Raw genomic sequence first — 15,296 nt, forward strand, 5'->3', positions numbered from 1 at the left:
ACTAGGCAGGATTGTAAAAGTTGTACATTTGCAAACTAAAGCAGCAAAATTATCCCTCCCACCAAAGAGTCTGACTGATCCCACTGCTTGAGTTTCAGACAGTTTTAAATGTGAGCCTGGCCAATCTGCTGCTGTCAATCAACAGGCACGGGAAAGACCTGCTAGTCATTCAGGAAAATATGAGACAGATAATAACTATGGAATAACCAAACCATCACAAGTGTTTGTGAGGGAGTTTAATTTTAGTGAAATGATTTCAGATGAAAAAAATGTAAAATAATTTGCTACCTATTAAGTGTAGCAAATTAGACCAATCTTAGACCAACAGCTTAAGTTCACAGTAATTTGCAGGATTGTTGGAAAATAAATTTCATAAAGGAAAAGGATGTTAAACCTTTTGGTTAAATGCCACAAACACAAACCGATGTCAGTAGCCTATTATGAAACACTTGTTTTTCTTTGTCTATGTTCTAAATAAAAAAACGCAATACAATTTGATTTGTCATATTTAATGTAATGCAATGTCATTTATAATCATCCTTGTGACTATTGCACTAGTTAGAAGTAGCCTATTTATTGCAACAGATCCATATAATATAATAATAATAATGTGCAATTTGTTATTAAATAAACAAAGCAATTGCTTTGTGAAAAAAAAAAAAAAAAAAAAACTTGCCTAAACGGTTTGTCATACAGGTTGAGCTGAAGCGACTGTTCAACAATAACTGTTACTTCACCTCAGTCCGACATTTGCTCCGGCAAGTGACGGATCTATTTTCAACGGGAGGCTGGACCGATACAGAAGCGTCACACAGAAAGCAAAGACACTGGGGGATAAAACACACTGTCCTCCTCCTCTACAGGTCACGGAATTTATATGTTTTCACGAGGATATCTTCACATGCCAACACCGGATATTTATGAACATCTGCACAGGTTGATATTAGTAGCGTTAGCTTGACGGGAAAAAGGTAGGTGATATTTTTTTTATCGTTATAAAATATTAAAACGTGAAACTATTGCTATCTGAGGGAATACTTTTAAATGTCATTTTATTACATATGTCGCAAATTCAACAAGTTTGAACTGATTATGTTCGGCTACTTTATTATTTTGTTGATCAGTTTTTAATTATGAAAATGATTTCATTTTTTTTCTCGCAAGGAGAGATCCACGCAGGCGAATACATCTACTGCGCTTTGAAACGAAATTTATAAGTTTAGAAAAATTCCATTGACAAAAAACATATATAGTATCACACAGCAGGTCAAATCTCTTCTACAAATGGACATAGTGCAGACGGAGCCCGACAGCTGAGGTTATTTTTGGGACAGGCAGCTGAGGGGAGAGAGGTGTTAGAGATGCCAAATGTCATGCTTTTCAAAGACCAACATCCTTTTGTTTAACTTTGTTACACTGGAATTCCACCTCATCAATAAGACTGACTTTCTGTGGTGAGATTTCACTAGATCAGCCACTGTTCTGTTGGAGATAGTAGATTCAAGTTGATGACCTCTTTATGTTATAAAGATAAAGGTTATTTTAAATGGGACATTCCATGTAAAGGTCTGTTTTTTTTGTTTTTTGCATGCAGGAAAGTGTAGCAGTATGACTATGACATTATATCATATCAGCTTGTCTATTGCTACATACAAAAAGATGAATTCTCAAACATGGCAAACTAATTTTAATGCTTTGTTTATACGTTTGACTCTTTAAACCAACTAGCATTATTTCAAATTTGTGGTGGGATACTGGAGAGGTTTGAGTGGGCATCTCTAAAAGTAGGCCTCTCTCATTTCTCAAAATGTCTATTTCAGGATCTTCTTGACATGGTTATTTGTCATTAACAGACCCTCTTTATTTAAACCGACTTACAGTATGATAAATTGAAAGGCAGCTTTTTTTAGAAACGTCCTTGAGATTAGTTGCAAGATTTAATGGTGACAAGATGCAAATACGGAAAGCTTCTTATATAATCTCAAGTTCTTATGTTTCTCCTCTATGCATTTACCACAAATTTTATTTTATACACAAAGTTTGTTGTTTCATCTCTACAGAATGGATCAGAATTTATTTGGTGGGGCTCCACGCTTCCTAACTCGACCCAAAGCCTTCTCGTTGTGTGTGGGACGAGATGCCTCCCTCAGCTGCACTATTGTGGGAAACCCTGTTCCTGTAGTCACCTGGGAGAAAGACAAGATGCTTCTTTCTGCAGGTGGACGCTTCAAGAAAGTAGAAGATGGTGACGTTTACCGACTTACCATCTACGATCTAACTCTAGAAGACAGCGGGCAGTACATGTGTCGTGCCAAGAACAATGTTGGAGAGGCATATGCGGCTGTGACACTGAAGGTGGGACTGCCAGAAACTGTGATTGATCGCGCCCCAGTGTTTACAGTCAAGCCTGTCTCCACCCGTGTGGGTCTAGGGGGTGATGTTACCTTCTATTGTCGGGTGGCAGCCCATCCGGCACCCAACTTTGACTGGGAAAAGGATGGTCGCTACCTGGGTGAGACCAACCGCATCAAGATAATCTCGGAAAATGATTCCAGCTCCTTGAGGATCCAGAGTGTCAGGAGCTTGGACAGTGGTACCTACACCTGCCGTGCACAGAACTCCATTGGCCGTGCTCAGGCCGCTGCTGCGCTAGCAGTCGACCTACAAGATACACGTCTCCTGAATGCAGACAAGAGCACATCCCTCCTGTCACACATGCAGAAGCGGAAAGAAGAAATGCGGAAGGACATCTCCTTATACCGTACCATGGAAAGTTCCTCAACCACGCTTTCAACTTCATCTTCCTCGATCACCGAGGAACTTGGAAGCTTGGGACTCGGCTATGATCAGGAGCAGAGGGTTTCGGCCTTAACCAGCATGTTGCCCAAAGGTGTGTTCACTCGCACCTGTATGGTGACCGAGGGTAAACATGCAAAGCTTAGCTGTTTCGTCACAGGCCATCCCAAACCTCAGATCATCTGGAGGAAGGATGGGGCGAACATCAGTGAGGGCCGCAGACATGTGATGTATGAGGACCTTTCAGAGAATTTCATCCTCAAGGTGCTCTACTGCAAACAAAGTGATAATGGGCTTTACACCTGCAATGCATCCAACTTGGCTGGACAAACCTATAGTGCTGTGCTAGTGATCGTCAAAGGTAAGAATAATGACTGCAGGTACAGCAGGTACTCTTGGCAACTTTATGCACACTAATTGATCCATATGCTGTCAGAATGAGTATGTAAATTCAGTTTACACTTGAATCAAAGCAAAAAAGAATAGCTTATTTGGGGTGGAAAAACTTAATGTTTGAAGCTTGCAAATTTAAGCTGAGCAGTCCTTTTTGGGGGAAGTACGTTTTCATTTGTGGCTTGAACAACCAGATCCTTATATACTTAGTTGAGTCATGTCTTGTATATGTCTCCTCCTGAGATGGTATGAGTTTTAGGATTGCAATGTTTTGGAGATGTTGATTACACTTGGTTATTTCCCAAAAAAACTTGGTGCAATTATAAAGTTACTTTACTATTAGAACTACAAGTACATTATTTTATATATCATGTATCAGTCAGAGAATATCAGAATTTTATTGAGCCTGGCACATAAGATTACTACGTACATCAGCACAATAATGACGATGTTAAAATACAGTTGGCCCTAATAAATCACCAACCTTTCAATTGAAATTGTATCAACTAATGACAGTCATCTTTGCCTTCCAGCTCAGTCTCTGCTTAACAAAGTGCTTGCAAGTGTTCGAAGAGGGTGTAGCATTACACCTATTTTCTGCTGGTGATGATTAGTTCACAGTTGTTGTGATAGCTAGCTGCAAACTCACTTCTGACACCGTTATATGTGTGACTTTCCAAGTGACGTCTTCAGGTTTAGCAGCATTAGTCTATATCCTAATTATATGCTAACTAAGCCTACGTTGATATAATGATCTACACAGATTTTGTATTTATACAGAGTTCTAATTTTAGCCAAAAGTGAAGCAATAATGTTTTGCTACCTTGTTCCTGTGTCTTAATCTTGACACCTAAAAGAAGGGTCACAGAAACTTAGCCGAATACCAGTCCAACGTTGCAGTGCAAAGTGCAGTGGCATCCATGTGAAGGGATTAGGAGTGTGAAGTTCATGACATTTAAGGCTGTTTCTTTTGTAAATGTTCAGATTTCAAATGATTGACTTCAAGCTTGTAAAGTAGAGCCAAAGGCAGTCTGGAAACAAAAAGATTAAACCTCATATAATGTAACAAATCCATATATTTTATTTGATGGTCAGATTTTTTTCTTGCCTTATAGTGTATGCTGTTATTTTTTTTTAAGGGTGTTCCCCCTTGAATTGACCCAGTGTAATATATAAAATATACTTAAAAGTCAACCACAAAATGACCCACAATCAGGCAGGTTTCATAAGTCCACTTATATTGTGAACACCACAAAGGTCACTTGCAGCTAGTTGCCCTTCTGGTTCACTTTAACTGAACTGGCTTAGGTTTATCTGACTTATACTATATGTGAAACCATCCTATTTATTTATCATTTATCATTTGCCTTCTTGGAGAGCCAATCAGTATGAAAACAAATTGTAGGACACTGCCAGATCATGACTGCCAGCTAAAAAGAAATTGTCTTCTGTATGCTCACTAACATGTATACTTTCCAGAGCCAAAGATCCCGTTCAAAAAGAAGCTGCAGGATGTCGAGGTGAAGGAAAAGGAAACAGCAACTCTGCAGTGTGAGGTGCCAGTGCCGAACACAAAGGCCAGCTGGTTTATGGAGGAGACCTGTCTGGAGGAAAATACCAAGTACCGCATGGATGTGGAAGGGACCCTGCGCCGCCTCACTATTCACAATGTCACCACCAATGATGATGCTGTCTACATCTGTGAGATGAAGGAAGGCAGCCGCACTGTGGCCGAACTTACAGTGCTGGGTATAAGCTCTATTCCAATATGGGTGGCCAGAATGATGATGATGAATAACCTGGTGAAACACAAAAGAAATTCTTAATGTGGTTTTTCTCTGCACTTTCAGGCAACATCACTAAAAAGCTGCCGAGGAGGACAGTAGTGCCAGTTAGCGATACCGTAATCTTCTGTGTGGAACTGGAGAAACCAGTAGATGATGCATACTGGACCAGGAATGGGGAGAGGCTGAAAGAGGACTCCCGAATTATTATCGCCCGCATTAACAGACAGTACACACTGACCATTCGCGAATGTACTGCAGAGGACTCGGGTGAAGTAGCTTTCATCGCCCATGACTGCAAGACATCCACCCGCTTCTCCGTCACAGGTGAATGCATTTGTAAATCCGACCCAAACCTTTCCACAAGATTTTACAAGCGGTTCTTGTTCGTATGATTTGAAAATATCATACTGTATGTACCACAGTAATCACATCAAATCGAATGACACCACAGCTACTATGTGGTGACTGTACTAGTGCATTTATTTACCAATGTTTCAACGGTAAACATAATTGCTTTTGACATTTAGAGAGATTCCATTTCTTCAACCTGATTAACAATAATATAAACTTTGACCTCAGCACCGAGGAAACATCCCCCAGGTCCCCCACTTGAGCCAGTGGTGCGAAACAAGACAGATTCATCAATCACACTGTGCTGGTCTCCACCAGACAGTGAACGGCCTGTGCCCATCACCGGCTACATCGTTGAGCGCAGGAAGGTGGGAGCCCAAACCTGGGTTAAAGTCACTAGTACGTCTGTGTCTAGCACTGAATACACCATCAGTGAAATTTCAGAAGAAGCAAGCTATCAGTTCCGCATCTCAGCGGTCAATGATTTTGGTCAGAGTGCCTACTTGGAGGTTCCTGGAACATTTTACCTTGGTGAGAAAGTTTATTGTTGTTGTTGTTGACAGTCTTCATATTTAAGCTAAAATAAACTGTTTTAAATCCAGTAAGTATATTTAAGTTTATTTGTTCAGAGCCCACAGCATCAGTGAAGACAGGCCTGGTGAACTGCAGTGCACATGTAGGTGAAGAAGCAACCTTCACTGTTGAGCTCTCAGCCGTATGTTCCGGCTCCTGGACCATAAATGACAGAATGATCCGCAGTGGATCTGAGTATCTGATCACACGCTCAAAGACCACACACACGCTGGTCATCAGGGAGGTATCCATGGAACTAAATGGAGCACAGGTCAAGTTTGTCGGTGGTGGATCTCAGAGTGTTTCCACGCTTAGTGTGAAAGGTAAGAGAGGAAACATTTCTGTTAACTTAAACAGAATAACTTCAACAGCTTTCCTGATATTTTATACTGATCTTCTCTAGCCGCACCCGCACGTTTCACCAATAAGTCTTCTCAGGTGGAAGTGTTTACTTTCAGCATGCACTCCTCTGCTCAGATGTACACAGAAGTGTCCGATTCAAGCATCCAGGTGACAACATGCACTTTTTTGTCAAAAATAAATCAAATCCACAGAAAATAATTTAAGTATTTTAAGTTTGTTATAATTTCTCCTGTCCCAGTTTAGTTTATCTCGTTCAACCAACTTTGAGATGCATTGCCCAAAGGGACAAACACCAAATATCTATTTATAGTCCCTGTAAAGTCAATTCTGAGAATTGTTTCTGAATGCATTATAAATGTAACTAATCTATTGCTGAAACACATTACAAAGACTTTGAACTATGTAGTACTGAATAGTACAGTTAGACCGTTAAACAGTTTTTCACCAATTCTGTGTTCAGGATTTTATGGGCGGGGCTAAAAAGCGGGTTTGATGATGCAGTGAAGCCCCCGAGCCATGGCCCCTCCTCTAACACTATAAATAGAGCACATTCGCATCAGTTCACCCGCTCAATCGCAAGTTGTCAGTACCGTTATAGTAACACACTAGGAGCATCCATTCAGGATATAGCAACAGCGATATTTCACATTAGACGCCCCTACACTCTGACCGCCCCCCTGCGTTTCATTCATAGCCGAAATATACTGCGATTGCCTTTATAACCTGCCCAAAAACAAACAGTAAACAGCTCTGAGGGAATATTTGTTTTCTGTATCTTTATGAATAAAATAGTTTATTTTATGCAAAGCATCAGGCTTTTCCATCACTCGAAGACCGCTACACTCGTTAAAGGTTATTCATACCGCTCGCGTGTATGTTGCTCTGCATATAATTGAATGATATTCAACACAGTAATGATTTTATAGATAAAATACAATGAATACAAACCTGTATTTTACCGACAAATGCGTCAATTCGATAGCGCTAAGAACTGCTCTCTCCAGAAGAGGAGCAAATCCCCGCGATAAATAACTCAACTGCTGGGTTAAGTCTGGCCCAGGATCTGAGTAATACAAAAACTACCCAAACACTGGGTTGTTACATTTGACCCAGGAGCTGGGTAACACAAAAACTACCCAAACACAGAAAAAATAACCCCAAAAAATTCCCCGAAAGGCTCAACCCAGCATTTGGGTAAAAAAAATGAGAGCAAAGGATACCGCCCATTTTTCAAGATTTTGATCACTTATTTGGTGGAATTTTTCATTATTCAAATTGTGTGGTTAATAATACATTTTTCTTTGGTGTATCAAGCTCAGAACACATTAAATATTGCCTCTACAGGGACTTTAAATGTGTGGACATGATGGGATGTGGGGGTTTTTAACGTTAACTGCAGGTACTGTTTGTGCTTTAGGTTGTCTGGATGAAGAATGGGAAGGAGCTGAGGATGGGTAAAAAATATGAAGCCACAAGTGTGGAGCGTAAACGCACACTGACAGTCCACAACGTTGACCGTGAGGACATGGGCATCTATGAATGCATGTGTGATGGCGATAAAATGTCTGTCCAGCTTGCCCTTAAAGGTGAAACAAGCCGCTTCCTAACCCATTTCAGTTATCTTATGGTTTATATCCATTATTTATATTTCAAGCCTAAAGTAGAATAAATTATATTTACATACATGAAAGTGGAACAACTTTAAATTGTATTTATAGTGAAGAGTTTATCCTGTCAAATTATAGAAGAGAAATACACAGTGGTCCCTTCTATTTGCAATTAAAATCAGTGTTGAGTAGTAAGAGCTTCATAGCCCAACACAGAATGTACAGAAAGTTCAGAGTGGATAAATGGTGTAAGCAGTCAGTGTTGACATCTAGGAGCAGCTGGGCTTTGGCTGCTCAACAGGAAGTGTTGGTGTGTTTGTCAGGTAACAGATCTGCTTAGAACTCATGCACTTTCAGGTATCAAATTCAGTATACTTTGGGATGTGATGAGTATCTTTAATATGTACACATCATTAAAAGATCTGTTAGACTGTCAGTTCCTGTCTTAAATACATGTAAATCAGGAGAGTTTGGCATTTTTCACTATCAAATTATATACAAATGGACAGTGGATGTCATTATCTTTCTTATGCCATGTTTAATGTGTGTTTTATAATGTACTTCTATACCTAATGATGTTGAAATAAGAGATGTGGCATCTAATCCTTCAATTTCCCCTGACAGAAGAACCAGCCAAGTTTGTTAACAAGCCGAGGGCTCAGCCCCAAGAGAGTGATGCTCTGGTGGGTGACGTGGTGTTGAGCTGTGAGGTTGCATCTCCTGGAACTGCTGTTGTGTGGAAGAAAGAGCAGACAGAAATAATGGAGGACAAGAGGACAACTTTTATATCCCAAGGGACACAAAGGAAGCTGGTCATCAGGGGTGCCAAGCAGAGCGATGAAGGACACTACTCATGTGAGACGGCAGAGGACAAAATGACATTCCTGGTCAAGATAAAAGGCAAGACTGTGCTAATTAGTCTGAAACTAAAAATTTAAATGAGCAGGATTAATCAAATATGCCACAATACCTAATTAATGTCATAACTTTATGGTTTTTTGAACAGTGAAGCTAAATGCTTCTACAACTAATAAATTATTTAATAAGTGAAATTAAAAGTTATACTAGCCTTGTATAAGTTATATTAAAGTTTAGCATGTCATTTTGTATGCCAATGTCAGATCTTACTGAGGACAGTAATGGTTCTTTGAAGGTACAGCTCTTTTCAGAGTACCTAAAGTATTATAGATATAAAAGGTAAACTTGAAAGCAAATAATTGTAGCTTAGCCTCTGGGAAACAATCACTTAGATGTTACTGAAATTTGCACGAAATGTACGTATTATTAAGCCAATGTGTTTTTCTCCATTTTGAGGTCTTTTTGAAGTCCTGAACTGTACGCTTTTTGATGTTTTACTAAACAATGAATGTCCTTTTTAGAAACTCGTGCTGCTTTCTCCAACAAAGACTCTTATCAGAAGGAGGTGAAGGTTTCAACCTCCCAAAAGGCCACACTGAGCTGTGAAGTTTCTGATGCCAAAACTGAAGTGAAATGGTTCAAGGATGGCAAGCAGTTGATTTCTAGTAAGACTGTCCACATGGAGTCGAAGGGCAAGAGCTGTCAGCTCGTGCTGGATAATGTGGAGAAGGAGGATGGTGGAGAATATACCTGTGAAGCTGGAAATGAAAACCTGGTCTTTAAGATTCGGGTGGAAGGTAAGAACAACATGCCAGCATTTTGGCTTTTTTAAGGTTCTAGTGACTCAATAAACCATGACTGAACCAATGTTTATATAAAACTAAATTCAGTTTCTGATACCGTATTCCTAAATCTTTGCTTCTGCCTCAGACATACAAACCGCCTTCTCCAACAAAGACTCCTATCAGAAGGAAGTCAAAGTAGCTGCTTCCCAAAAAGCCACGCTGAGCTGTGAGGTTTCTGACCTCAAGACTGAGGTGAAATGGTTCAAGGATGGTAAGCAGTTCAGCTCCAGTAAGACTGTCCACATGGAGTCAAAAGGCAAAAGCCGTCAGCTGCTGCTGGAGAACATTCAAAAGAAGGATGCTGGAGAATATACCTGTGAAGCTGGAAATGAAAAGCTTGTCTTTAAGATTTGTGTGGAAGGTAAGAATACCATGCCAGTGTTTTTTAGGGTTCCAGTGACTCAGTCAAAAATAAGAAAAGTGCAGTTTACATAAAACTAAATGCAGTTTCTGATACTGTATTCCTAAATCTTTACTTCTGCCCCAGACATTCAAGCTGCCTTTTCCAACAAGGACACCTATCAGAAGGAAGTGAAGGTTTCAGCCTCCCAGAAAGCCACGCTGAGCTGTGTAGTTTCTGACCTGAAGACTGAGGTGAAATGGTTCAAGGATGGCAAGCAGTTGAGCTCCAGTAAGACTGTCCACATGGAGTCAAAGGGCAAGAGCCGCCAGCTTGTGCTGGAGAACGTGGAGAAGAAGGATGCTGGAGAATATACCTGTGAAGCTGGAAATGAAAAGCTTGCCTTTAAAATTGAAGTGACAGGTATGTCCTTGTTTTTGTTTGTTGGGTTGATTAAAAGAGTTTTATATATGCTTTGCCTCAGAAGATTTTATTAGTGTCTTCAAGAATAATTTGTTGCCAATTCAGTGGTACAGAACCAATAACAAGTTACAGTCTGCAATGAAATTAGCTTTTTTGTGGATTCATTTGCAATTTATTTAGCATTCCTAACTAGTTTTTGCTGTATGTTGTATAGAATCTTGAGTAATATATATTTACTCAAAGCATACTGTTTTCTCATATTGCCCATTGCCCAACCAGACATTCAAGCTGCCTTCACCAACAAAGACTCCTATCAGATGGAAGTCAAAGTAGCTGCTTCCCAAAAGGCCAAACTGAGCTGTGAGGTTTCTGACCCCAAGACCGAGGTAAAATGGTTCAAGGATGGCAAGCAATTAAGCTCCAGTAAGACTGTCTTTATGGAGTCAAAGGGCAAGAGCCGCCAGCTGGTGCTGGAAAATGTGGAGAAGAAAGATGCTGGAGAGTACACCTGTGAAGCTGGAAATGAGAAACTTGCCTTTAAAATTCAGGTGACAGGTATGGGAATGTCATTTTGTTTGTCTTTTGGCTGTAGATTTCTATTTTAGTTTTTCTTCCTTATGAAATAAATCCAAATTACAATCAATCAGTGAAGCTTGACAAAAGAGTTTGTCCTTGATAAAAGAGACCATTGAGTAAGATACAATTAATTTGTGTTTGTAGATGTAGTGACACATATTTTTTCTTATCAAGAAGTAATTTCAAAATTAAAAAGCAATTCTTGCTAATTTCGATGCTACTGAAAAGTAATAGTCTGCAGTAAGATTTGGATTTATTTGCTTAATATCCATTCTATGATTTTTGATTTCTTCTGGATTTCTCAACCATTCAGTCTTTGCAGTATTTGATGTCTATAACTTAAAATAAAATATTTACTCAAAGAATACTGTTTTCTAATACTGGATCCATGTTGCAATATGCCTGCCCAACTAGATATTCAAGCTGCCTTCACCAACAAGGACACCTATCAGAAGGAAGTCAAAGTAGCTGCTTCCCAAAAGGCCACACTGAGCTGTGAGGTTTCTGACTCCAAGACTGAGGTGAAATGGTTCAAGGATGGCAAGCAGTTGAGCTCCAGTAAGACTGTCCACATGGAGTCAAAGGGCAAGATACGTCAGCTGCTGCTTGAGAATGTGGAGAAAAAGGATGCTGGAGAATATACCTGTGAAGTTGGAAATGAAAAGCTGCCATTTAAGATTCAGGTTACAGGTATGGAAACCATTTTGGACTGTTCATTTTGGTTCTGTGCATTTTAACAGTCTTCTTTTGGTTATTTAAAAGCTGCTATGAAAATATTTATTGTCTCGTCATATTCAATGTAATTGCCACCCTACTGTTGATTTTCTCTGTAAATAGGCAAACTCTTTGAATTAAGTAAACTCTCTTCTTATTAGAGCTCAAAGCTGCCTTCACCAACAAAGACTATTATCAGAAGGAAGTGAAGGTTTCAGCCTCCCACAAAGCCACACTGAGCTGTGAAGTTTCTGACCTGAAGACTGAGGTGAAATGGTTCAAGGATGGCAAGCAGTTGAGCTCCAGTAAGACTGTCCACATGGAGTCAAAGGGCAAGAGCCGTCAGCTCGTGCTGGAGAACGTGGAGAAGAAGGATGCTGGAGAATATACCTGTGAAGTTGGGAATGAGAAACTTCTTTTTAAGATTCAGGTGGAAGGTAAAATTTTCTTGCACATTAGTGGACGTGTCTTCCTCCATAACATGGTCACAATTAAGTGATTATTTTTTTTCCCTCAGATGTTTCTACCAAATTCCAGAAGACATCCCTAACAAAAGAAACTGTGATGGTTGAGTCAACAGAAAAGGTTGTGTTAAAAACCGAGGTGATGTCAGAGAATTGTAGTGTTAAGTGGTTCAGGGATGGAATAGAACTGAAAGACGGATCAAAGTATGAGATGAAACAGGAAGGTTGCTCACGTGTCCTCATCGTTAAGTCCTCTGAATCTAAAGACAGCGGCACCTACTTTTGTCAGACGGCTGATGACAAGGTTGAGTTCAAGGTTCAGGTCAAAGGTAAAAGCTAATTTGCAACTTCAAAGTAAGAAAACGTACAAATGGTTTAAGATGTTGATAATTTCCCAAGGAAAATTTGAGAAATTTAGAAGAGTTTAATGGCAGTTAATTTTTTATTGCATATTGTTTTTTTTAATTCAATTCAATTAAAGGGATAGTTCACCCAAAAATGCTGTCATGTTGAAAATTATGTCATTAATGACTCGCCCTCATGTCGTTCCAAACCCCTAAGACCTAAGAGCTTTCTGTCCCTCCATTGAAAACTGTGTGTACGGTATACTGTCCATGTCCAGAAAGGTAATAAAAACATCATCAAAGCAGTCCATGTGACATCAGAGGGTCGGTTAGAATTTTTTTAAGCATCTAAAATACATTTTGGTCCAAAAATAGCAAAAACTACGACTTTATTCAGCATTGTCTTCTCTTCCGGGTCTGTTGTGAGCGCGTTCACTGCAGTGTAGTGATATCCGGTTCGCGAACGATCATCATTCGATGTAACCGGATCTTTTTGAACCAGTTCACCAAATTGAACTGAATCGTTTGAAACAGTTTGCGTCTCCAATACGCATTAATCCACAAATAACTTAAGCTGTTAACTTTTTTAATGTGGCTGACACTCCCTCCTAGTTAAAACAAACCAATATCCCAGAGTAATTCATTTACTCAAACAGTACACTGACTGAACTGCTGAGAAGAGAGAACTGAAGATGAACACAGAGCCGAGCCAGATAACGAACGAAAGATTGACTCGTTCTCGAGTCAAGAACCGTTTCTGTCGGTTTTCGGATCACCAGAAGTGATGGGAAGTTCGGTTCTTTTCTGCGAACCGGTTCTTTTGGACAGTTCGATTCAATAAAACGGTTGAAGAAAATGGCTCTTCTATTACGCTCAACATAATGACGTCATTGGCGATGATTGCCCTTGATTCAAGCCTTCGGTTTACCCGTGCTCATAACATTAGCACAGAATAAGTTCAGAATCAATCACCAAAAGAAGCAGTTCGGTTCAGATGCGCTCTCTGTGTCAGTCTGCTTCACACTGAATCACACATGCGCAGTATCATCAGCTCCTCGGTTCTTGAATCGGACGCGTCCGACAGAAACGGTTCTTGACTCGAGAACGAGTCAATCTTTCGTTCGTTATCTGGCTCGGCTCTGTGTTCATCTTCAGTTCTCTTTTCTCAGCAGTTCAGTCAGTGTACTGTTTGAGCACATTAATTACTCCAGGATATTGGTTTGTTTTAACTAGGAGGGAGTGTCAGCCACTTAGCTAAGTTAACAGCTTAAGTCATTTGTGGACTAATGCGTATTGGACACGCAAACTGTTTCAACCGATTCAGTTCGATTTGGTGAACTGGTTCAAAAAGATCCGGTTACATCGAATGATTCGTTCGCGAACCGGATATCACAAACTGCTTTGTTTTGAACTCTCTCACAACAGACCCGGAAGAGAAGAAAGTGCTGAATAAAGTCATAGTTTTTGCTATTTTTGGACCAAAATGTATTTTAGATGCTTCAAAAAATTCTAACTGAACCTGAATACGTTTTCAATGGAGGGACAGAAAGCTCTCGGACTAAATCTAAAATATCTTAAACTGTGTTCCCAAGATGAACGGAGGTCTTACGGGTTTGGAACGACATGAGGGTGAGTCATTAATGACATAATTTTCATTGAACTAACCTTTTAATACTCATACATCTGGAGTTTTGTATTATATAATTGCACTTACTGAAATAATAATTCTAACTGATCGCAGACAAAATTTCATTTTTCCCTCATCTGTGCCCTGCAGATGCACCTTTAAAGTTTGTGGTGCCATTGCAGCCAGTGTCTGCAGTACTGGAAAGCACAGTGACACTTTCCTGCAGTCTCAACAAAGCCACGAGTAGTGTGCTCTGGAAGCATAATGGCAAAGAAATCAAATCAGGTGGTAGATTCAGTATCCACACCGATGGCACCAACTGCATCTTGACTGTGTCCGCTGTGGCACAGGAGGACGAAGGGGAGTACAGCTGTGAATGCAAAGATGACAAGACCTCCTCCAAAGTCACTACTAAAGGTATGAACAATTAGTTTCTAATCGATTCTCATCAAAATGAACCAACACAACTTATTAAGCTTGTTTTAAGTGATAGATGTCCATCATTATCATTTCTCTCAGCTTTTCAATCTAATTTCCCACAGCCCCACGTCTGGTGAGGTTCACTACCAAGCTGAACAATGTTGTTGCAAATGAAGGCAAAGATGCCATCTTTAAATGCTCCATCACACCAGCCGATGTAAGTGTCAGATGGCTGCGTAATGACATTCCTATTACAGCTAGTCCCAAATTTAAGATCGCTCATGGGGGAAGCAGCCATTCCCTCATCATCACAGCTGTCACTCAGGAGGATGCAGGAGAGATCAGTATCGATGCCGAGGGGAAACTGTGCAAAGCCACACTCCAAGTACAACGTAAGGATAAGTGACAGATACTATTCTTAATCGTAATGCAACATATCGCCAGGAAGTACACAGACTACCTGTTTCTCAATACAAATTTATCTGTATTTTGCAGAACTTCCTGTCACCTTCAAGAAGAAGCTTGCAGATATGACTGTTACTGAGCAGGACACAGTTCATTTGGAAGTGGAGCTGAGTAAACCCTCAAAAGATGTGAAGTGGATGAAGAATGGTGTGATACTACAGCAAGGAGAAAATATAGAGATGTCTGTGGATGGTGCCAAGCAGGCTCTGGTCCTCAAGAGTGTGGTGTATGCTGACAGAGGATATTACTCATGTGAAACCCTAGATGACAAGACCCAGGCCAAACTGACAGTAGAGAGTATGGATTCCTTCATTATGTTACTTTTTTACAGAGTTACTCTTTCGATCATA

At 40.1% G+C, this 15,296-nt stretch overlaps 1 protein-coding gene across 1 annotated transcript in view; it reads left to right on the plus strand.

Moving 5' to 3' along the window:
* The first annotated feature begins 2,046 nt into the window (after window positions 1–2,046).
* The window catches only part of LOC132116311 (obscurin-like), a 50,432-nt gene continuing 37,182 nt past the window's right edge, over window positions 2,047–15,296 (plus strand). The window contains exons 1-17 of the mRNA XM_059525100.1: window positions 2,047–3,157; window positions 4,669–4,938; window positions 5,040–5,300; window positions 5,556–5,858; window positions 5,957–6,223; window positions 6,304–6,410; window positions 7,681–7,849; window positions 8,495–8,770; window positions 9,250–9,525; window positions 9,659–9,934; window positions 10,061–10,336; window positions 11,327–11,602; window positions 11,788–12,063; window positions 12,144–12,419; window positions 14,212–14,478; window positions 14,604–14,873; window positions 14,977–15,243. Coding sequence (XP_059381083.1) covers window positions 2,062–3,157; window positions 4,669–4,938; window positions 5,040–5,300; window positions 5,556–5,858; window positions 5,957–6,223; window positions 6,304–6,410; window positions 7,681–7,849; window positions 8,495–8,770; window positions 9,250–9,525; window positions 9,659–9,934; window positions 10,061–10,336; window positions 11,327–11,602; window positions 11,788–12,063; window positions 12,144–12,419; window positions 14,212–14,478; window positions 14,604–14,873; window positions 14,977–15,243 — 5,209 coding nt within the window. The 5' untranslated portion in view covers window positions 2,047–2,061. The remainder of the gene's footprint in view (window positions 3,158–4,668; window positions 4,939–5,039; window positions 5,301–5,555; window positions 5,859–5,956; window positions 6,224–6,303; window positions 6,411–7,680; window positions 7,850–8,494; window positions 8,771–9,249; window positions 9,526–9,658; window positions 9,935–10,060; window positions 10,337–11,326; window positions 11,603–11,787; window positions 12,064–12,143; window positions 12,420–14,211; window positions 14,479–14,603; window positions 14,874–14,976; window positions 15,244–15,296) is intronic.

The sequence above is a fragment of the Carassius carassius genome, chromosome 35, assembly GCF_963082965.1.
Source record: "Carassius carassius chromosome 35, fCarCar2.1, whole genome shotgun sequence".
In the NCBI taxonomy this organism is placed as follows: domain Eukaryota; kingdom Metazoa; phylum Chordata; class Actinopteri; order Cypriniformes; family Cyprinidae; genus Carassius; species Carassius carassius.